General features: G+C 43.7%; 1 protein-coding gene across 1 annotated transcript in view; it reads left to right on the plus strand.

Annotated features, from left to right (window-relative positions):
* Window positions 1–20,999, plus strand: part of LOC144152528 (uncharacterized) — a 277,204-nt gene extending 256,205 nt beyond the window's left edge. The window contains exons 23-29 of the mRNA XM_077683824.1: window positions 4,512–4,673; window positions 7,861–7,973; window positions 10,405–10,479; window positions 11,188–11,380; window positions 13,777–13,921; window positions 14,297–14,461; window positions 19,310–20,999. Of these exons, the coding sequence (XP_077539950.1) occupies window positions 4,512–4,673; window positions 7,861–7,973; window positions 10,405–10,479; window positions 11,188–11,380; window positions 13,777–13,921; window positions 14,297–14,461; window positions 19,310–19,383 (927 nt within the window). The 3' untranslated portion in view covers window positions 19,384–20,999. The remainder of the gene's footprint in view (window positions 1–4,511; window positions 4,674–7,860; window positions 7,974–10,404; window positions 10,480–11,187; window positions 11,381–13,776; window positions 13,922–14,296; window positions 14,462–19,309) is intronic.
* The last annotated feature ends 938 nt before the right edge of the window (window positions 21,000–21,937 follow it).

Below are 21,937 nucleotides of genomic sequence, written 5' to 3' on the forward strand. Positions count from 1 at the left end.
TCAAATCTTTCCAAGTAATAGGAAAAGAAGCGCGCTTTTTTGCTACAATGCACTGACAGTTGCTAGTGTGTTTCAAAATTGGCTTTGCGGTGAAGCAAAGTGGCGTTTCTGAGCAATGTTTACCGATTTTTTACAGCTATTGAAACTTTTGTAGAGACAATACGGCTGCATACATTGTTTATAGTGTTTATGGTTAGCGCGGAAGAAAATATGGAAGTCGCGGAGCGGGTAGTTTCAGCATGATAAAGACATGAACTTTGAAAATTTTGCAAAATTGTCCATGTTCAGACGCTTATCGCGCCGTGTGGCGGTCCATCGGTCCATGTAAAAATACAGGCTTAGGCTCATTTGAAAGGGTGTACAAAGAGGATTTATTTCAGAAAGTTTAATCGGAGTACTTTTTGTTTAAGCCGAGAAAATGATTTTTATATTGAGCACCCACCACGGCCCCAGACGGTGGGCTGTAAGTCCACTTCACTGCAACGACACTGCCGGCGCGTCAGCGGAGAGGTGGGCCGTTAGCGCAGGTTGCACGCGTTTTGAGTTTTCAATCGGCTTGCTGCTCTAAAGGAGGGCGGCTGGCTTGTACAGGATTTCAGAAGGGGTCATTGGCAGATCATTAGTTGTTGGCGCTCTTAAATGAATTCTGCAACGCTGTGTTCACGGAAGTGATACAAATGTAGTAGGAGATCGGCTCCTGGTTCGATGTTGATGCATTTTAGAGGCTGCAATTTCCATCGTGGCCACTGACATGGGTTGTTTGCCACTTGGAAAGCGGTTATGGTACCAAGTGGTGAAAGGTGAGCGTACCTTTCAAAGAAATTGTCAACTCAAACCTTCTTGAGAGTTGTTTTTTTTCTTCAGCCATTTCTTCGGGCGCCCAGAGCAGACATAGATACCTTTAGTGTTCTTTTCCACCCATGTAAAAAACTGATGGGGTGTGATTATTTTTCCCTGGTAAGTTCTCTGAAGACTGGCCCTGGCTGCCAATGGCTTAACGGTGCCGCCAACCCTGTTGAAAGCGCCCTTTCCATGGGACGTTGCAAAAAAGTTTCACTCAGCCAATCAATTGACTCATTGTCATGGCAGCAAAAATTTAGACAATTTTTCTTGTTCTTGTACTGTGATGATGCCCCATCTGAAAATTAGTGAATTTTTCGGACAGCAGGGAATTCTTTCTTACGAAGTTTTCAAGCCTTAGCTTGAAATGTAGCCACGGCCTCTGTCATGTGGTGAAGACAGTCCTAAATGATTGCAAGCGATTTTACACAGAGGCCCCGAGAATTCTGAATGATGGTATGCCATGAATGGGTGTATCGTGGCTTGTAAATACACCCAGTGGTACGATTGTGGAGCGTTTTGCACGAAGAAGCTATAATTCTCTGCTAGGTCTAAAACAACCATCTTCCCCTCATTTTTTGGCTGGTTTTTATCTCTCGCAGGAACTTTGCTTGCTGTTTGCTTATTAAGCGGTGCATCTTGAGATCTTCTACAGTGCCTAAAAACTGTTCCAGAAGTTTTAAACAACTTAAAACTATTTCCTCTAGTACGCAGCGGACACCTGCGATCCAGTTTTCAACATGGAAATCTTAAACTTTGTCGACATCTAGAGCGCTCTCCAAAATGCTCAGAAGGGCGTCTTTGCCGGGGCACGCCAGACAGAGGCTGCACATGTAGTCTCCGTCGTCGATGTTACATACAACTGCTGACATCAGTTCTTCTGTAGTTAGCTTCAAGCCTGCAGCATGAAGCATAGGTTTGAAGTTTTGGTGCTAACGCCCCGCCTCTCCGCTGCCGCGCAGGAAGTGTCATTGCAGTGAAGTGGACTTACAGCCCACCGTCTGGGGCCGTGGTGGGTGCTCAATATAAAAACTATTTTCTCGCTTAAAACAAAAAGTACTCTGATTAAACTTTCTGAAATAAGTTCCCTTTCAAATGATCTTAAGCCTGTATTTTTACATGGATCACCACACAGCGCAATAAGTGTCTGAACATGGACAATTTTGCAAATTTTTCAAAGTTCTTGCCTTTATCACGCCGAAACTACCCGCTTCCCGGATCCCATATTTTTCTTCCACACTTACCGTCAACAATATAAACAATGTATGCAGCTGCATTGTCTCTATAAATGTTTCAATAGCTGTAAAAAATCAGTAAACATTGTTCGGAAACGCCACTTTGCTTCACCGGAAAGCCTATTTTTAAACACACTAGCAACTTGTCAGTGCATTGTAGCAAGGAAACACGCTTCTTTTTCTATCACCTGGAAAGATTTCACTGCGATCCGTATATTTTTTTTATTTTTGCGAATTTTTTTCGCAACATAGGTTTTCGATTGATGATGATGATGACGATGATTGATTGATTGTAGGGTTTAACGCGCGGACGCAACGCAGGTGACAACAACATAGGTTTTCGTCACCACTGCAGTTTTCAAATGGCTGTAAGAGACAGAAAATTTTTTTCCCACCAAAAATAGGCTAGTAGAATGAATATTGTAGGGAAGTGATTAACCATGAATTTTTATTGTGTAAATTGGAGGTGGTCGAGCGAACTCTCTGGGACGTTTGGCGTGGAATGACCCACAGGGAAACATAAAAAAAATTGAAATATACACTTTGAATACAAGGCCCTTATAGAATAATACTGCAAATATGAGCTTTGTAAGTACAAATGTTATTACATGCATGCAAGAATATAAGTACTAGTGTCTATCATGCCACCGCACGAAGCAGTTTCTCGACGCGATAAAACAAATTAAGGTTGGCTCCACCTGCAGCCGGCGCCAAGTGGTCCCGCCTGAATGAAGGTGACACCCGGCAGATAAGAGCTGCGACCTTTATAACAGGCCGGATATGTTACGTCAATTGGTGGCAGCGACAGAATGACCCGAAGAAGAAGCGAAACTTGCCAACGGATACCTGCTGACGTTGATGCACTTTCGCCGTCCGTACTGAAGTCTGGCGAATCGAAGTTGTCTGTTGTGTCTGTGCTGCTACCATCATCCAGAGGTTACTACTCAGATTCATCGGAATCCATCAAAATTCACCCTTTCCGTGGAGCATTGGCAAGCGGCATCAACGTTGCAACCGAAACCACGTGCGCCCGTCTGTGAAGGACTTTTAAAAATCCCCCCCTTGGCGGAGAAAAGCAACTCAAAAGTGAAACTGATGAAATACTTCCTCTTTTACCCTTTGGATGGTGTTAGCTGTCTAGAAACGCTCGGAGAGCGCCAAAATTTGAATTTGTATTCATCGATAACATACTATCAATCGGAATAGGCGCAGTCACGAAAGTGTTAAGAGGAAAAGATGGAGCTTGGCTGGGCAAGTAATGCGGAGAAGTAACAACCGGTCCACCATCCGGCTAACAGAGTGGCTGCCAAGAGATGAGGCTAGAAGAAGGGAAGACATCAACTTAAATGAAGGGATGAAATAAGAAAGTTTGGGATCAAATAATGAACTTTGGCATCACAAGACAGGAGCAGTTGGAAGCGTATGAGAGGTTTTCGTCCTCATTGGGCATGGCTCCAGTCACACCTGGTTTTCTTTCAACCCATATGTTTTTATTAAACTGCACTGCTAGTCCCAGCGTCTGTGTTTGTGCAGTTTCTCTCTCTTGGGTATGCATCTTGGGAGGCTGGGTTTTGTCATTTTCGCAGTTTTGTACTAAAACAATGATGATGATAATCCTGCTTGAAAACATTTGACTCCTTAAATACCGTATTTACTCGCGTAATGATCGCACTTTTTTTTTTTTCAAACATATGATGCAAATTTAGGGCTGCGATCATTACGCGAGGTAAATTTTTCGCGAGAGAAGTTTGAGCGCAGAAAATGCAGGTTGCAGGTCCGAATGTTTACGATCAGTCTCATGAACATAATAAACATCAATAAAAACATAATAAAAACTCCACTGATCATTGACTGACCACCGAGTGACGCAAAATGCAGTGTTTTCATTATGCAACGCGCCTGAATTACGGAGTCAGGGAACGCACCGGAACGAGTTTGCTGCGAGGTGAGAACAGGTCGACCAATAAGTGGCTGCTGCTGTCACAGTGTGAGACATCAAGACATGGCTGCCGACACAGCAAGCCGAGCGCATTTTTTTATGTTTTGTGAGTACATTATGTGCATTTAGTGAGAGTTCCTTCCGCACCAATAATGAACTCATGCTTGCCAGTATCGCTAGTATCATGAAGTCCGCGGCAATAACGTAGCCATGTCCGCTTTGAAAGAGGAGGAAACTAACGTAAGCACGACCATCGTTGTCTAGATTTGGCACACATACGACGTATGGCTGCGGCAAGTTCAGGGTGCGATCATTGCGCGGGAAATAAAAAAAGTCTTATTTTGACGACGAACTTGAGGGGTGTGATCATTACGCGAGTGCGATCATTATGCGAGTAAATACGGTATGCAAAACCCTTTTTGTTTGAAGTGTAGCTGTAGCTGATGAGCAGCATTGCCGGGTGACTGCAACGTGACAATGTTTTTTTCACCCGTCAGGTGAAAGGTTTCCAGATTGACTACCTGGCCAAAGTTCCGGAAGTGAAGGACACTGTTCACAAGCACTCATTGCTGCATCACTTGTGCCACATGGTCATGGAAAAGCACCCAGACACGACTGATCTCTACTCGGAGATTGGAGCCGTCACCAGGAGTTCCAAAGTGAGTGCACTCCCACTGGCTCTGCTGCTGGGTCCCGCTATAACGGTGACCGAGGACGTTTTCTTCTCAGCATTATCAGCAATCCTACAACGTGACCTTTTCTGTTGTCTTTCACACTGGCACTGAAAGAGAAAAGCTAACATTGCCATTGTTCTTCTTTAGTTTGCTTTGTTGGTACTGTCCAGGAATATTGAACACATTCATTAAACCTGTTTAAGGACGGCTTAATTAAAGGAGCACTGACATGAAATTTCGAAACTGAGATAATTATGTAAACAGCTCCCTGTGTACCACTCTGGAAGTTTGAACTCCAATCGTTTCATGCAAAGGGGAAATTTTACATCCAACAGAAATGCGGCCCTGTGGCTACAAAGGAAAATAGTGTCACTAGATAAGGTTACAGAGTATCCCGCCGCCGTGATCATTGGTCAGTTCGCATCACGTGACATTTGTTTACACTGTGACGGTTCATGGGTGCAGCCATTTTGTTGTTTATGCGTTTTCTGTCGGTCAACTGTGGTATTCTAAGCTTGTCCTCCCTGCTCTGCGCGCTTTCGAACGCGAAGATAGCACGCTCCGCAGCATTTCAGCTGCAGAAGTGTGTCCGAAGGTGCCGTGTTGCTGTGTCTTTGGCAGTGTTTACAAATGACCTCGTCAATTTTAGCGGTGAGGGCGCAGAAGCAGCAATCTGGCAACACTGATAAACACCAAAATGGCCGCCGTTGCTCATTTGCGTGCCTCAGTGACGGTACTCTGTATCTTATCAAGTGACACGAAGGAAAACTACTCAGCTTTCCCAGAAACTTCACAGTTGAAGAAAAATTCGTCCTAGTCCAGGATGAATGTCAGGTATATGTCAAATTTTCCCTTCGTCGAAACTTACTGCACCTCGGAGGCTCCCCCTAAGCTAGTTGTATTTCATATATAATGCATTTTCAATCAGTTTCAATCTTTGCATGTGGGAGAAAGCCAACAGCAGAGCACTTTTCGACATAAGCACCCATGTGATGTGATGAGCAGTTGGCACTCAAGCTGTTGACATCAGGCTGCACAGTGTTGTTATTGTTCTGGAAGAGGGACCCACAAGCAGAGGGTTGCAAAGTGAAGATGATACCACGAATCCATGAGGCCGTGCCTTTGTTGAGGTTTTATAAATGAGACTAATTTTGCAAGTTTGGATTTCCCCACACACCAAGTTTCATTCATTAAACTGACACCAATGGTCATGGTGTCAGTTATGAAGAAAATTTTAGTAGCAAGCCTCTTCCCTTTCCGCACCTTTTGTTTTTGCTTGAGGGAATTGTGTTAATCGTAGCTTGCCAGAATATGTAGTCATCCCCTTATTACAGTAATACTAAGACACTTGTTGTAGAGGTCACTAAATTTGGTGAAGGCAGTTTACATTTAAAATATGCTGTATTTACTTGATTCTGAGCACCCCCTTTTTTCCATGGTCTCGATGCCCAAAGTGACGGGAGTGCTTAGATTCGAAAAACCTAAATTATTCCCCGCACCACTTTTTTTCACGGCCATATCTCGTCAAGATGGACGCAAGGAATAATGTTTTATTTGGTGGCAAACATTTACAAGAAAGATAGGTACAGATAGTGAAGCCACCGCTTACGTGTGATTCTCAATCACCCTTGCTACCATTCAAGTCCGTTGTGCCGCTTGGGCCGGCGCTTCCACTATCCCCCAGTGGGTCGTCTTCTGTTTCGTTGAAGTGGTTTGTAATTGAAAACTTCATAAATTACTTGGCCACGAAGTCAATTCTGGCCCAATTATCCACCTTGCGATAATTGCTTAAAAAGGGGGGTGCTTAGATTCGCATGCAAACTTTTTGCCAAACTTTTTTTCGTGAATGTTGCTTAGAATCGGGGAGGTGCTTACAATCGCAAAATTACGGTAATATCACAAATAAAGGTACAAGCAGCAGAATAGCTTCTGTATGTTTTGTGTCATCAGCAATTTTGCAAATACGTATTCGCACTGTTTGCCATGGCTTAGTAATTGGTACTACCAACACCAAAGTTCAAAATGAAAATTTGTTCTTAACAGTGCCTTTCCCTCAATACATATACCACTTATGGCACCATGTGTTGAACTGCTTAAGGAAAACTTGTTGCTGGGCTTGTTATTGAATACTTCACAACGTCATTTTGGCGCTAAAAAAGATGAATCAATGAGAGGCGACAGGACAATAAGCGTTAGTGACAACTGATTCATTGCATTTGGTTGTAATGAATTTGATTGCATTTCATTGCAAAGGTGTGTTGCATTTGGTTGCAAGGATGTTTATAGTACTGTAATGCGCAGATAAGCCTAGACATGCACTCGACTCTTTTGCATATCACTGCTATGTACATCATTGCATCCCAGTGTAATAGCCAGTTCAGTGGTAAGTAGCACTTATTGTCCGACTTCCTCTCATGGTTTCTTTCTTTCTTTCTTTCTTTCTTTCTTTCTTTCTTTTCTTTTTTTTTTTTCCGCCAAGATTATGTTGTCATGCGTGGTATCTGATTCCCAGAGTCTAGTTGACATTTTGTGTCATGGTCTGAGCCTTTTTAGCCAATTTAGCTCCCACCAGTAGTGCTGTTAGAGACAAGGACGTGGTCTTCATACTGAGCACCATCTTAAACTGCTGTCTGGTGGAGCAGGTTGCTGAGCTGAGTTTTCCTGCTAGCATGTTTTGTATGTGCTGCTATTTTTAGATCACCATTGTCATGCTGAAGGGTAAGAGCCATACCACAGTTTCTCTTTTCTCTTTCTCATTTTGCCCTCTTTTGGTGGTTGAAAGCTTAAGCAAAAGTACCAAATGAGCCTTGTTCATTGCCTGGTGGTGAAGCGTAAGAAAATCGGTTTGGACGAGTATGACTCGTTGGTGTCAATATAGGCAGAACAACTTGCTGTGAGGAAAAAACACAGTTTCAACCTGGTATTTGAAAGGTTGAGCGCCCATACTGGTTGTGGGAGAAAGCCACTTGGCGGTACTGTGAAATAAATGAACAAAATCACACTTTGTTGGAGCAAACTCTTTTTGGATTAAGCTGCATCCTCAAAGGAAAGAGTAAAAAAAACGTTAAAAAAGACCAAAGCACGCACGTGTACACACTGTGTACATAGTATACAGATAACAGTGCACATTACCACTGACATTCCTTCTTTGATTGACACTGCTTGAATGCAGGTTGACTATGACGAAGTTGCGAAGAACTTGAGTAAGATGGAAAGTGACTGCAAGGCATCGTGGGAGCACTTGAAGGTTATTGCCAAACATGATGGGTCTGCCATGAAAGCCAAGTGAGTGTGATGCTAATGCACTATTTTGACAAAAGGCTTTCAGCACCTGGTGTTTTGGAGTCTCTCGGAGATGCGATTGTTTTCAACACATTTTTCACTGGTGGTAGAGTGTGTTGGTGTGCATTTGAGAGTGTTCTGGAGGGCTGTGCAAGGTGTACTTTGTACTTTGTGGGTGCGTCTTGGGGGAATTCAGCGAGAGGCACAGCACTGCAGCCACACTAGCTTCATTGTCCCTGTGCATTTGGATGTGTAGCCATTGTGCTCTCCCTTCGAGGGTGTTGAGCGCATTTATGAGTGTGCCACTGCCCCTGCACTACTGCTAACAGAGTTGCTGAAGGGGACATCACAAATGGGGCCACTTCTGGCAATAATCGCTGCAGCTGATTACACAATTTTTGGGGACACCACTCTCAGTAGGTCAGAAATCCCTGTATGCCCAGAACGCATTGCATCAAAATTCCGAAATACTAGTGAGGCAAGTTCGAAATTCGTCACACACTCTCTGCGGGAGCCGCACGATTGGCACCCTTTATCCCACTGAGAAATATCATCTCCGTTATGTTGTGATGCATTCACGTGTGTTCGACACACATGCACTTCTGAAACCTCTGCCAGCAGGTGCCTTAAAAGTTGTCGAAACCAGTGTCCGTTGAAAAATTCGAAAGCTGTCATACCCAACAGCCATACACTATTGTTACATGGCCACCTGCAACAGCCACTGAGCATACATGACAGATGGCAGAGAGTTTAACAGAGGCATTGACATTAAGAAGGTTCCTATCGCCGAAGTAAAGTTATAACCACGGCCCCTTTCTCTCATTGTTTTTATTCCATAGGAAAACACATACTTTTGTAGTGTGGCATCCACCTCTGGTGTCCAGCTACACTACGACTGCACTGGCGTGAAGCATCAGGCTGTGAGAACATAAAACTGAAAACCTCACTACGTATTGAGAAAGCTGTAATTTTAATGTTGACAGTGCAGATTTTTTGTTTTTACTTCGTTTACTGTTTAGTTGCAGCTTAGGAATGAGGAGGCTCAGTGGTCCTTGATTAACTCTGTCAAGTTTGAAGGACCATCAGGACCATCGAAATTGAAAGTCGTTAAATAAAGCAGTCTGGCAGCATCTGAGCATTTTTCGATTGGGTGGCCATTGGATTTAGTTACCATTGAAGTGGCCATCTGGCACACGTACAAGTTGGCTTGGTGCAAAGGAAACAGAACTAATGGGCTATCAATTTTTAAGCATGAGGCAGTGGCAATCGTGGCCAGTTTTGTGAACCACTAGAGCACGAAATGCTTTCATGCGTGCTTGATTTTCTTCCTGCATAAACCAATTATGACAATTATTGTTATAACAATACCACTTTGTTGGCATTTCAACGTTGTTATAGTAGTATGCGTGTTTCACTGTATGTTGATATTGTGGTGGCGAGGCTGAGTGTTCAGTAGAACCTCGTTACAAGAGACACTTCGTTATAAGAGACATTTGAAAATTGTTTGGTTGTTTTTCCTATGTTCACCATGTTAGCAACATTGCATACAAGAGACATGGTTACAAGAGACACTCTGTTACTAAGGGCAACTTCTTTGGGTCCCAGAGTGAATTTTTCACTATTTAGAAGAGACACAATGAAACGGGGGACCTTATATGAAGGACCTTGTGGAAAACTGCCCTGAAGATGAAGCTTGGGCCTGCATCCAAGAGACTGCAAAGGTTCCAGCAACTTTTGAGGAGTTTGTGTCTGCAGATATGGACCTTGTGTGTTTGAGGAGCCTACAGATCGTGTGATCCTTGCACAAGTAAATGGTGCCCTAGAGGATGAACCAGAGGAGGAGAATGATGATGAGGGTATTGTAGGATAGAAAGTGTTGGCAGTTAAGGCTGACAATTGTCTAAGAGGACTTTAGCGGCATTTTGAGAACAGGAACGCTTGCAAAGTCAAGTGCTTTTCCTACAAAAGTTGGGAAGGAAGCTAATACAATCTGCAGTCCTTACAACTACTATGAATGACTTTTTTAAGCCATAGTGAGAATTTTCTTGTCGACCTGTCTGAATACGATACTGATTTATAACAAATGGTCATGTTCGACTCCGCACTGTTTTTAGAATTTTTGGTTACAAAAGACCTTGGTTACAAGAGACATGTTTCCCCGGGTCCCTTGAGTGTCTCTTGTAACGAGGTTTTGCTGTACTGTGGCTCTTGATTGCAAACATTTAGTTAAATGTTTTTTGTTACATACTTAGCTAATTTTGTTTAAAGCACGCACCAATATGAGCAAATATTCACTCCAAGTATTTACTTTGGCTATGCTCTATATCGCATATCAAACACTTGTGTGGCATGTGCTTGCTATCCAGCATGACTGAAAACAAAGCTTCTCAAATGTGCGTCATTCTAATTTATGGCTTATAATTTCTAATTTCAGGCTGTCTGAATTCCTTAATGATTGTGCCGAAAGGATAGTCATTCTGGGCATCATTCACCGCCGGGTTCATAACAGGTAACCTGTCGCCCAGCCTCCTTGTGGCTCCAGCCCATTGCGTTTGCCAAGTGTGGGTGGCTTTCGAAAAATGTTGTCGGAGGGGTGGTCGTGTAAATGAGAAGTTATTAACTGCCATTTGAAGGCAGTGTAAGCATTTTCACATTTGGCTAGGAAAGTAAAAATTAATTGCCATGACGTTGTATGTTCCCATAAAAAAAAGTGCCAGAGTATCTTTGTACTTCCCGAAACTAGAATATTTCTGTCATTTTTATTCACATTAGAATCGCTAACACAACAGCTATAGTACTATGTAGTATTACTACTGATAGTAATGATCACCAGTAATATACATGTATTCCCCTTCCTAGAAAATAAAAAAAATTATGGTGATTATGTCTAATGGTACGAGACATTCCATTATAAGGTCACAAAAAGAAATTTGAAAGCACGTTAAGAATTTTCACATGCAACTCAACAAAACTTGGCACAGAAATTCTGCAATGTGTGCAGTCTAATTATTTATCATTTACTCTTTTTTGAATAGGTATAGACTGAAAGAGGAATCTAGATTAGTTAAAATAATATACATGTGAAGGTCAAAAACATTTTGTAACATTGAAAACCTGTAATAACCTCTTTCCCATATCAGCGGTCATGTTTTTTTTTTTTTTGTTCTATGACCCAATTATAGCAGTTATTAACTTGAAAATTGGGATGTTTTTACAGATTTCACAAGTTGTTGGTGTACCTGGGGTGTCCGCCACATGCCATTAGAGAAACCAAAGCACAGCAAGTATGCAAGGTAATCAGCGAGTTTGCACTAGAATACCGCACAACGAGAGAACGTGTCCAGCAACAGTTTGAGAAGAAAGCAAACCACCGTGAACGTAACAAGACTCGTGGAAAGATGATTACTGAGGTGAGTTGTAACCGAGCGCTTTTACTTTCCAGTCTGAGATCCAGCTGCCAAGAGGGAGGAGGGAATGCTAGCATTTATCGAGTCAGGCTATAAGTTTACAGTGAATTACAGTCAAGCTTTCACAACTATGACCATTTACCATAGAGCTTTTTTTATGTGGAGTTTTTTCCCCCCAAAAATTGTACAAAGGTCACCCCTCGTCTTGTATAGTGGCTGCAGAATGTAAATTTTAGTCTGTGAACCATGGCAGGGGTTTCTGCTATAGTGACACTATAGTCACCAGAAATTTAGCTAGCCTGGCATCTGAGACTCTCAGCAGAAATAAAAGCCATGGGACGAACAGTGCACCAGTCAACTGGAGTGCCCTTTAAATTGTGCTGACCATGTTTGCTATTGAGACATTTTTTTAGAAACTAAATAGTTGTTGCGATAACTTTTTCTTAACTAATTATTTGTTTTCTTACGGTTTCTTGCCTGAATAAGTTTTTCTAGGAATTTTTAAGTGTGAAAAAGTAGCATGAACTGCTCACACGTCACTTGCTGTGCTGTTTTGCCCGCTGTGTTGAGCAGACAATCCGAGGTGTGCACACTACTGTTTACACTTTTAAAATGTCTTATTTTTATGCTTAGCTTTTTATCTATTCACGGAAATCAAGTGCACGTTTAACTCTGATAAATACACTAAGGTGAGTAACTGCTACAACCAGTGTATGGCTTGTGACTTCGGCCCTGGTCCAAGCAAAAGCTAGGCTTATATGCACATGCTCTGCTATGACAGAAGCTTTTTATATCACATGCAGGAATTAGCTGCGGCTGTGACACACACCTATACAGCTGCAACACCAAACCATAGCACCTGAAACGAGTGTTTCTTCTTTCTTGCTGCCAGTGCACTCAGATGGGCAGCCACGGATATATGATCCAGGGAGGGCCCAGGGGATGGGAGATACCACAGTGCAGAAAGTCGGGAAACTGGTTGCATTGCTTTGACACTCTCACCATGGCGATTTGGGCACCTCTCATAATCTTTAACCATGTATTTTGTTTTTATGCACATGCACACACACACACACACACACACAGATGGTTCTTGTCAACTGTTCCTTTTTCTTGTGCAAATTGGGCTACTTTGTTCATTGGTATTCCTTGGCTTTTTGCCCTGGTTAACCTAATATGTTGGCAATTATGTTGGACATCAGAGATAGGGTGACCACCCATCCTGCGACTCGTGGGACCGACCCAAATTGAGGGCTGCCGTCTCGCGTCCTGCAAGAGATGCAAAAATCTTCATAAATGTCCCGCACAATAGTGAGGTTTCTCGTAGAGTCGCACATTTTGCGGGTGGACGGGGGAGCGTACATTGCCTTAAACTGGGGAGTGACGCATTCGAAAGAAGCTCAGTGATCAAATGACCCCACCATTGTGGCCCACGTCGTGACACAAGTTATAGGAATGGGGGGGGGGGTGCTGTTAAGGGGGCTGAAATGTCCCCCCCCCCCCTTCCCCCCTTGCCCCCTCGTCATCGTGTCCCACATTTTGCTGGTAGGAAAGTGGTCACCCTAATCAGAGCCCCCATGTGTAGCAATATCACCCCAAGTAAAAAAGGCAGTTATCAGTGAATATTGTGGAACATAATTGTAAGGAAAGAAGCTTATCTCACCCATTTGTTCATAACGCTTTTGGGCAGTACAAAATGGAGGAAAAAAAAGGCTGTTGCAATAATTAATTTTCACACTAGCACTAAGCATACAGTAAATTGGTTGTATTGAAGTTGGGAAACCATAATAGGTGCCACAGTTCTGTAATGCAGTTGATATGTGAATGCACTGGCGCCATCCAGCCCTGCCAGAAGTGTTCACATGCTAGTGTAGGCTCATAGCCAAGGTGTAACAGGGTGCAGTTGGGCCTGCTTTACCTAGATTTCAAAATTCTCTTAGCTTGCCAAGAGCAGCGCCTTTTCTTTTTTTTTTAAACTGTTTGAGTGGACTAGTATTCTACATTAATAACGGAATGGGAATTACAGTCATCTTGCTGGCTGATGACGCTTGTGGTTTGGCACAAATACTATGCCTATAATGCTACCCAACCGTGTCATTCTAATAACCTTTCGAAAGGATATATTCCTAGATGCACCCTTTAAGTACACACCCTGAACGCATGAATTGTCACATTACAATTGCTTCTACAGTGCCACAGGCACAGTTTTTGCAGTGCTGTCACCTTCACCTTCTGCCACCACAAGCAATAAACATTTGCCATCATAGCTTTAGGAAAAGCTCTAGCACTCCTCAAACAATGGAATAGGGCATGCAATGGCCTGAGCCTTTCGCAAACTGGTGTTCAGTTGAAATTTGTGGAGTGGCCTCACTGAGTGGCTGTGGTCCACCATCCTGCAGATGGACAAGTTCAGGACGAAAGAGCAGCAGGCTGACCAAGAGCTGCGCCAGCTCCTTGGCAATGGGGCTTCGGATGTGGACGAGCCCAAGGGAGGAAAGTGGGGAACTGTGCCTGGCATGCGTGCTCGGCCGAGGGTAACTCAAGGTAGGAAGCTTTTTCTTTTTCAGGGCTAGCGCAATTATTATCAGCCAAGGACCCTTTCCCTTTCACACATGGCAGTATGCTAAAGATTTGCCACGTCTTCATTAAAGCAACTTGCATGTTTCAAGCACAGCTGTTTAAAGTTGACGGAGTAATTACCTAAGAAGTAATGTGCACCAGAACAAGGGATGTTCTTCTACGTTTAGTTTGCAGAAATTATTTTGCAGAAAATTATTTTCATTTTCTTTGAATAGAAGGCACAGTCTGAGATGTCCTTTTTCTGTGGGGGTGGGGGTCTGTTTCACCCTCTGTTAGTCTTTAGCACTGCGTCCTTTTATGCATTCTGTGGCTATTAAAAAATAATCCATTGTGCTGCAGCTCCGGGAGGCACTCTGGGTCGCCACAGCACGCCAACGCGAGATGAAAACCTGACCGATGCAGATGATGAGATCTTGGAAAGCCTTGTCAAGACAGCCACAGCACAGCCTGCACGAAATGAACCGCGCATTCGCAAGAAAGCTCGCTATGGCGATAGAAAATCACGTATGTAGTGGTTCGTTTCTTCTTGTTGGTTTCTTTAATTATCAGCTTTGTCATGCAAAATGAGACAACACACCACCAGTGTGCCTGACCTAAGTGGCGTATCATGACACATGCGTTATCGTAAAGCATTGAAAACATTGGCTGAACAAATGTTTCACTCGAGCAAGCTTCACAAGTTACGATGACTGGATATCAGTGAAGTATATCTGCAGCCACGAGAGGTGTATTTATGAAGTTTCAAGTGGGTTTGGTGTGCAAATCTGAATTTACAACAAAGGTGCACTCGCATCAATTAACGAACCTTAATGTAGCTGCTTTCGTGGCACCGGTGAAACCATAAGTAGCAAATCAAGGGTTATCCAAGCAACAATGGCCAAGGGCTTTATTATCCATTGGGTATACCAGCACGGTAGCAGAGCTAGTGCTGGTACAAAGAATTTTGAAGATCTTGCATACCACTCCTGAGTCACTGTTGTTTGTATCTGACCAGAAGTGATTGAAAGAAATTCGACATATGTGGTGCCCTTAAAAAATGTTGTTTAATGCAAGCATTGTGAAAACAGCAAACAACCACATGCTGCCATTGGTGTAGCATTGTACCATAGATTAAGGGGGATATTTGACGTTGTTCAAAAGACCACCTAGAGTAAACAAACCAGTTTCAACATTGAGTCTCTAAGTGACAGCCTTCATATTGGGCTACAAACTGCCAGCCTCATGGTCGGTAAGAGTACTGCCCTGCTCAAGTCCCTCACAAGAGCACATTTCTCCCCAAAAGCTTTCAAAGATGGTAACGGTGCATAGCTTTTCTTTGTAGCTGTGTGACCCCACGTGAGAGTTTTTCTATTGCTGGAACTCGCTCCTCCTTGGTGACTTCCCCTATGTTACTTGAACAAGCCCCATGTTCACATAGCTGACTTTACTTAGGCTGTAAGGTGGCATTTTGTAAGAAGGGGTGAGCATATATAAAATGCCACCATGCATTTCAAAAGCCTTTCTTACGAGAATTCAAGGAGGCCTTATCAAAGGCGCCCTTTTCCAAACAAGTTAAGCACCTGCAAATGAGTCTAGGGTATGATGCGCCAGCCAGTGCACGCTGCAGGCCTGACTCTTGCACTAATAGGGAGGGATACACGCCTATGGAGGCGGTTTTAAAGGGCTCGAATCATCCAGGTCCCTCCATGGCTGGTTCACGTTGAGAACTTTAGGCTTAGTACCGCAGCAGATATTTGGTGGTCGCTTTTACTAACACCACGCATGAGAATCCATAATAAAATTCTTTCCACACTGCTGTCCGCGTTTCCAAATGTGTACCTTTGTGTCACCAAGAGTTCCATCTGGCAAGCAGTGACAAGCTGTGGCTGCTGCTACGTGTGTCAGTTTGTGCTCGCAAGCAGCTAGAGCACTGCACGGGCCTGATTTTAAGGCCCGAGCCCGCCCCGGGCCCGCTTTGTGAAGCCCCAGCCCGACCCGGGCCCGTGACACCGAGCCCGGGCCCGGCCCGGGCCCGGGAATTCATAAGTGAACTTAGCCCGGGCTTGGCCCGGGCCCACCGTTTCAAGCCCAGGCCCGGCCCGGGCCCGGTCATTTATTTTTGACCCTAGGGAGGGCCCGCGCGTGTGCGACCAGGCCCGGTCTTAGACGCTGAAGAAAATTTGTTTATTATATTTGGACCAGTGTTTTCGTAGCGGGAAATCAGATGGAGCATCTAGTCTGTACAAGCACGTCCTGAATTGAAACACAAAAAATAAGCGTTTAAAAGTGCACGTAGTTTAGCGTACACCGTCTGCAGTTCACGCCACATCGGCGTAATAATAGCTCGTATTCTTAAACGACAGGCACCATCACCTTTGATGACCAGACTCTTGGCAATTTCACGTGGTTGTCTCAGTCACAAGTTGGTATTGCTGAGATTTTTTGCTCCCATTTGAATCCACGAGTACGTGTGTGCGTTGAAATATTTTCCCTGCAGTGGTTGTTAAGCGGTGGCGCTTCTCTGGCACGCGAGTTTGATTTCCTGCCATGGCAGCCGCATTTAGATTGGTTCGACATCGTAAAACACACGTACATAGACATACGTGTACAGCTCCAGGGTGTCTTAATTCCTTCCCCGCTAGGGCATTCCTTGTAACCGTATCTTTCATACGTTATACACCCAAATATAAAACGTGTATGCAGTACATGAAATGTGTATAAAATTACAGTATAGTGACTATCAGACCTAGCAAAACATGTTTTTAAAACAATGTGTACAACTAACATAAAGAAGCGCGTAACAGTAAACTCAGAATATTCAATTTTATGCTCTTTTCTACACTTCACGCCGGAACTATTAATAGCCGGGGCTATGAATTCAAGCCCGAGCCCGGCCCGGGCCCGTGCCACTGAGCCCGGGCCCGGGCCCGGCCCGGGCCCGCCAATAATCGACTTCGGGCGGCTCGGCCCGGCCCGCGGGCCGGGTCGGGCCCGGGCTTTCGGGCCGGCCCGGGCCCGTGCAGTGCTCTACAAGCAGCACCATGCTGCCACCCACTCGCCACGTCACATGGGCAGGGGCAGGTGGGTGGCTGCATCTGCACAGCTAGTGTGCAGGTGGAGCATTTTCCTGAGCAGAAAATGCTTACCTTTTAGCTTTATTCATTTCTTGTGAGCAGCACATGAAATCTACAAACTCAGCAGCTATCACTGTAGTCTGCCAATACCTGCTAGCATGACGTTTATCAGCTTTAGGGAAGGCAGTGCTCTGACCTCTTCTCTTTCCTAGGGGTATTGGACGAGTGCCCTCTAAACAATCTCTTTTGGGGACATTTTTCTTGTCGTAAAGCGGGATGTGTTTGTTTGTGCACAGGGTGAAAAACTCTGAACTTTTGATATCAGGTATAAGGGAGGCATCATTCAAGAACATGTTTATGCACTCGCATTCGAGCAAATACCATGAGTTAACATCTTACTGCGACAACTAGTGTGGCATCTTCAATAAATGCAGAGCGGATGACAATAGTAGATGAAAAGAACAATATGGCAAATGGCTAAGCCGTTGTGTTCCATGCGTGAAACGTACGCCATTCGCGACACTATTTTGCTTGACATTTGCCTGATATTTTTTACACCGTAATAAAGACAAGTCACAAAAGTATTAGTTTATGTAGTCACGAGTATAATTTTTCTTCCATTCAGCATTTTGGCATGCCTAGCATTGACATCGCTGACTAATCAGCGTTGAGGCCATTGTCCAATCAGTGTTGAGGGTTTCAGGGTCATTGGTTGACAGCGCACACATACTGGTGCACGCAACGAGTGTAACTTGGAGATATTAGCCTAAGAACATATTATGTCGCAAAAAAAGGCACACGGATGACAGAGTAAGCGAATGTCATAGTTTTGGTTTCAGTGTACTAGTTGGGGAGCTGTTTTTGTGACAGACACACGGACCTAACAAATAAACAAAAGCAGAAAAGGACCTGCATTGCGAGTGGTGCATTGCAGAACCAGAGGAGCTCCAACTTAGTCTGCCGTGGTGCGTGATGCGCCTGCGTGTGGCCACTTTGTTGATGACGAATCAGAGGCGGCCATTCTTGATGATGACAATGATGGTGTTGTGCATCCAAATCCAGTTTGGAGCTATTTCTCAGTGGAGTAAATGCAAAGCGATTGAGATCTGCTTTATGCATTTGTCAATAACGTGCATTGACTCTCGTGTGTGGTTGATGAAAATAAATTCCCAATGGAGTTCTCATTCCTGTTCTTCAGTTTTTCGAGTTACAGTAATCCCTCGTTATTTTGGAAGTCGTAAAATCCACTTAAAATTTCGAGATGAGCGGAGTTTCGAGTTAAGCGGAATGTCGAAAATTTGTGGCCAGGTCACTGATACAAGGGCTAGTGCTGGTAACAAAAGCTCCACTACAGAGGGGAATTGTTGTAATAAAGGCAAAACAATTCACAGGAAAAACAAATTTTTCTTATTTTGGAAGAAATAACTGTGTGATGCTCGCCTATTTCGCGTTCGTACCTGGTCTCAGAAAAGCATTCTCGAGCTGCTCAGTACATCGCATCAATTATCGGTCGCCACCCCTGCATTCTACCTTGTTCGAAGCAGGCGCAGCATCTTCGTTGTTTCGGCCATTGTAGGCACTTCCCGAGGCACCTCGTCGTCTGCATAATCAGCTGCATCATCCACAGCTATCTCAACAATGTAGGCTTTGGACAACATTTTGGTAACTGGAATATCGGCCTCATACAGCATGTACTCCGTGTAAATTTGCTGTTCACTACCACATTCAACGCGTAGTGGGAGCTAAGCTTTCAAATGGAGAGCTTATCAGCTGCCTGTAGTGAACTTTGCTTGTGTCCTCTCTGTCAACATTTCGAGATATCCGTGGTCCCCCTAAAGACGTTTCAAGATAAAGGGGGGCAAATACATGGCACCCATGGGAGGTAAATGCACAATGAGAAAAAGTGTTGACTTAACCAATATTTCGAGATATCCGAGTTCAGTTTACGAGGGATTACTGTATTTGCGTTGAAGTTATGTATTTGAAACAAATCATTATTTCCTTTGTATTCAAAATACAGGTCAAAGTGATTCGATTTGCCTTGAAATTATTGAAACAAATCATTATTTGCTTTGTATTTAAACTATTGCCAGATTACTATTAACGTATGTCTAGTTACTGTTATTATGAGTGGCAGTTGTCACTGTGGTTGCATTATGTAAACAAGGCAATGTGGTTAACATATTTTTTCTTCCTTTTCTTTTCTTCTCTTCCTTTCTTTCTTTTCTTTCTTTCTTTCTTTCTTTCTTCTTCTTCTTCTTCTTTTTTTTTTTTTTTTTAATCCTTTGCCACCCCACAGTTCGCCGTACCCTGAAGAGTGGGCTGGATCTTTCGGAGGACGAGAGGCGTTCTTTGGCTGCAATGTCATCGTAGTGTGCTGTTACACTCGATTCCACTGCAGCTCACACTGACCGGTGCTGTTGCAAGTCATCAGCGTGACAGAATTTAGGAAGAATAGCTGATCTCAAGGGTATTGTGGACAGTGTCAGCTTGCCCTTCTCTTTTCCACCTGAGCTGTAAGAGCATATGATCTTGTCGCTGAGATTGGGCCCCCTTCTTCCTCGCATTTTTTTTAAATCGTTAAGGGAGGGAAAGACTGCCTTGGAACTTGAAAAAAAAAAATTCTGTATGCCCCCCCCCCCCCCCCCTTTCTTCTCCCTTCCCTTGTTTTCCGGTTTGCAGCATACATTTGCACTTAAAAACTGAAAGTGTAAAGGATGTGTGTGATATCAGTGTTAAATTGCTTTTTTTTTTTCTTTTATTGCTCCAGAAGTGGTCCTGTTCAGCAGCTAGATGTATGTGATGTCCCCTCCTTTCTTTAAAAAAATGCAGCGAGTTGCTGTCTTCAGGAACTGAAGTCCTCCCAATTCTTTCACTTTATTTTTTCTTTTTTCAGTCAATGAGATTTTTTGAGATACAAAAATAATGCGGGACACGTAGGCTAGGCAGGAAGTAGGGACATACTCTTGTGGCTCGCTGATTGCCCCAATGTGATGTGCTAGTTTTCAGTGTAAATAGGTTGTACTATACTGAGTAGTCTAGTGGTTGCCAAGCCTTTTCTTTGTTTTTGCCTGCGCCCTCTTCTCTCCCTCTCCCCCCAATTTTTCCGTTTTTGAAAGCTGTGCGTTGTTGCCGAGTTGGACAGGTGCAAGGCAACTCTCAACATGAACAGATCTTGTGTGGTTCGTTTGCAAGCATGACACGTTTTGGCCATGACAAATGATGAAGTTACTTAAGCCACTTTGTTAGCCAATTTGTTTTTGTACAGCGAGAAAGGTTATTTATTTGTTTTTGTTCTGAAACCCCTGTGATCTATTTTCCATGTCAGAAATGTTTTCTTTGCAGTTACTATGTGGTGCATTGACTGACAGGTTTGTCTCGCATGGGCAACTGCCATTGTAGAAGCTGAGCTCGGAACTGATTGGAGCCATAGTGGCCATGGTGTGAGCGTATACTAGGAAGCATTTGTGTTCCATTTTACACCTACACACACAGGAGCGGCGACTTTTCTAAGTCCTTTTGTTTGTTTACTGAAATGTACAGTATTAGGTTTTCTTCTGATGACAAAAAAAAATGTCATTTCGCTTTCCCAGGGGCAACTTGCTTTCAACCTTTTGGTTGGGTGGTAAAACCTTCTTTTTCTCGGAGCCTGGTGTAGTGCAAAATGGTACTTACAGCTAAGTACATAAGTTATACGAAGCATTCATCATGCTCTGAAGAAAGGTTGCTCTCTGTTGCTGTTTCATTCTGCCAAATATTTTCCTTGAGAAGTGTGTCTTGTTCAGCCTGTGTTTTTTTTTCTCTCCTTCACCATGTGAGGTCTTATGCAGGGTAAGCTAAAAAAATATTAAGTCTAGGTATATGAGAATGTGGGAAAAGCACTGCTGCCCCTGTATATCTTTCAAGAGTTGGACAGCCCAAAGGGTGTATGAAGAGAATGTGACATCTGCAATATTGCCAAATAAAGAAACATCTGCCAGTCTGATCGTGTCTTTCGTGCCTGATGGTTATTTGCTTGCCTAACTTGCAGGTCTATAATGCAGTTGAACATAGAGAGAACGAAGTCGTTAGAATAGAAATTTTGCTGAAAAAAATTCATACCTATCATGCGCAAACCATTTCATGTATGTGCAAACCAATTGCTGGCTGTGAAAATGTGGCTGTCATTCATTAGCCACTCACTGTAGAGGGCCCAAATGCAGCCCTTTGCTGGCTTGTTAATGTATGCGTACAGTGGCTGTAGTTGAAAGGCCATTCCATCTGGTATCGCAACGTTGGTGTAGCAAGCTGCAATCGTCTTTGACACGTTGGTCTAAGTGGCACTTGAAGGCATCGAGAACAAGCATTGAGTGGAGCCCCAAGCTAGTGTGTGACCTTTTGCACCACACACAGGCGCGCACTGCAACACCTTGCTGGAAGTTCACGGTCTTGCACTTGAACCCAACAAGAGCCAACTTGCTACCATCTGCTGCAAGGAACCGAATTCTGTAAAACTATGGCCATCATTTTGAGGTGAGCCAGTATTCGTGTGAGAAATGCATATTTTCTTTGGTTTGGGTGCCCTGTAAGCATGTGGGGTACTGAAGGAAATGCATAGAGGCCCACTCATCTGTGGTCGGAAAATGTCAGCTCGAAGTGGCAAACACACTGTCATGCCACTTTGAGCCCTTTCTGATTGGGTTTCAATATTAATGACGAAAGAAAAAGCCGGGCTTTCAGGAAGATGGCGACAATCAGGAAAAATTGAGAATCGGGCCTCGGCTGACTGAGCACTTTGTGACATGCTCATTGGCGTCACAAATAATAGTAAGGGAAATGAGAGAGAGAAATTCCAGTTTTAAATGTATTTCTAAGCAAACAAGGCCATTGAACAGTAGCTGAGAGAGCTACAAAACCCATTATCTTTTAATTAAACTAAAAAGTTATT

Source organism: Haemaphysalis longicornis, unplaced genomic scaffold (assembly GCF_048455015.1).
Source record: "Haemaphysalis longicornis isolate Haplotype H1 unplaced genomic scaffold, Haemaphysalis longicornis Haplotype H1 scaffold_1, whole genome shotgun sequence".
NCBI classification, from domain to species: Eukaryota; Metazoa; Arthropoda; class Arachnida; order Ixodida; family Ixodidae; genus Haemaphysalis; species Haemaphysalis longicornis.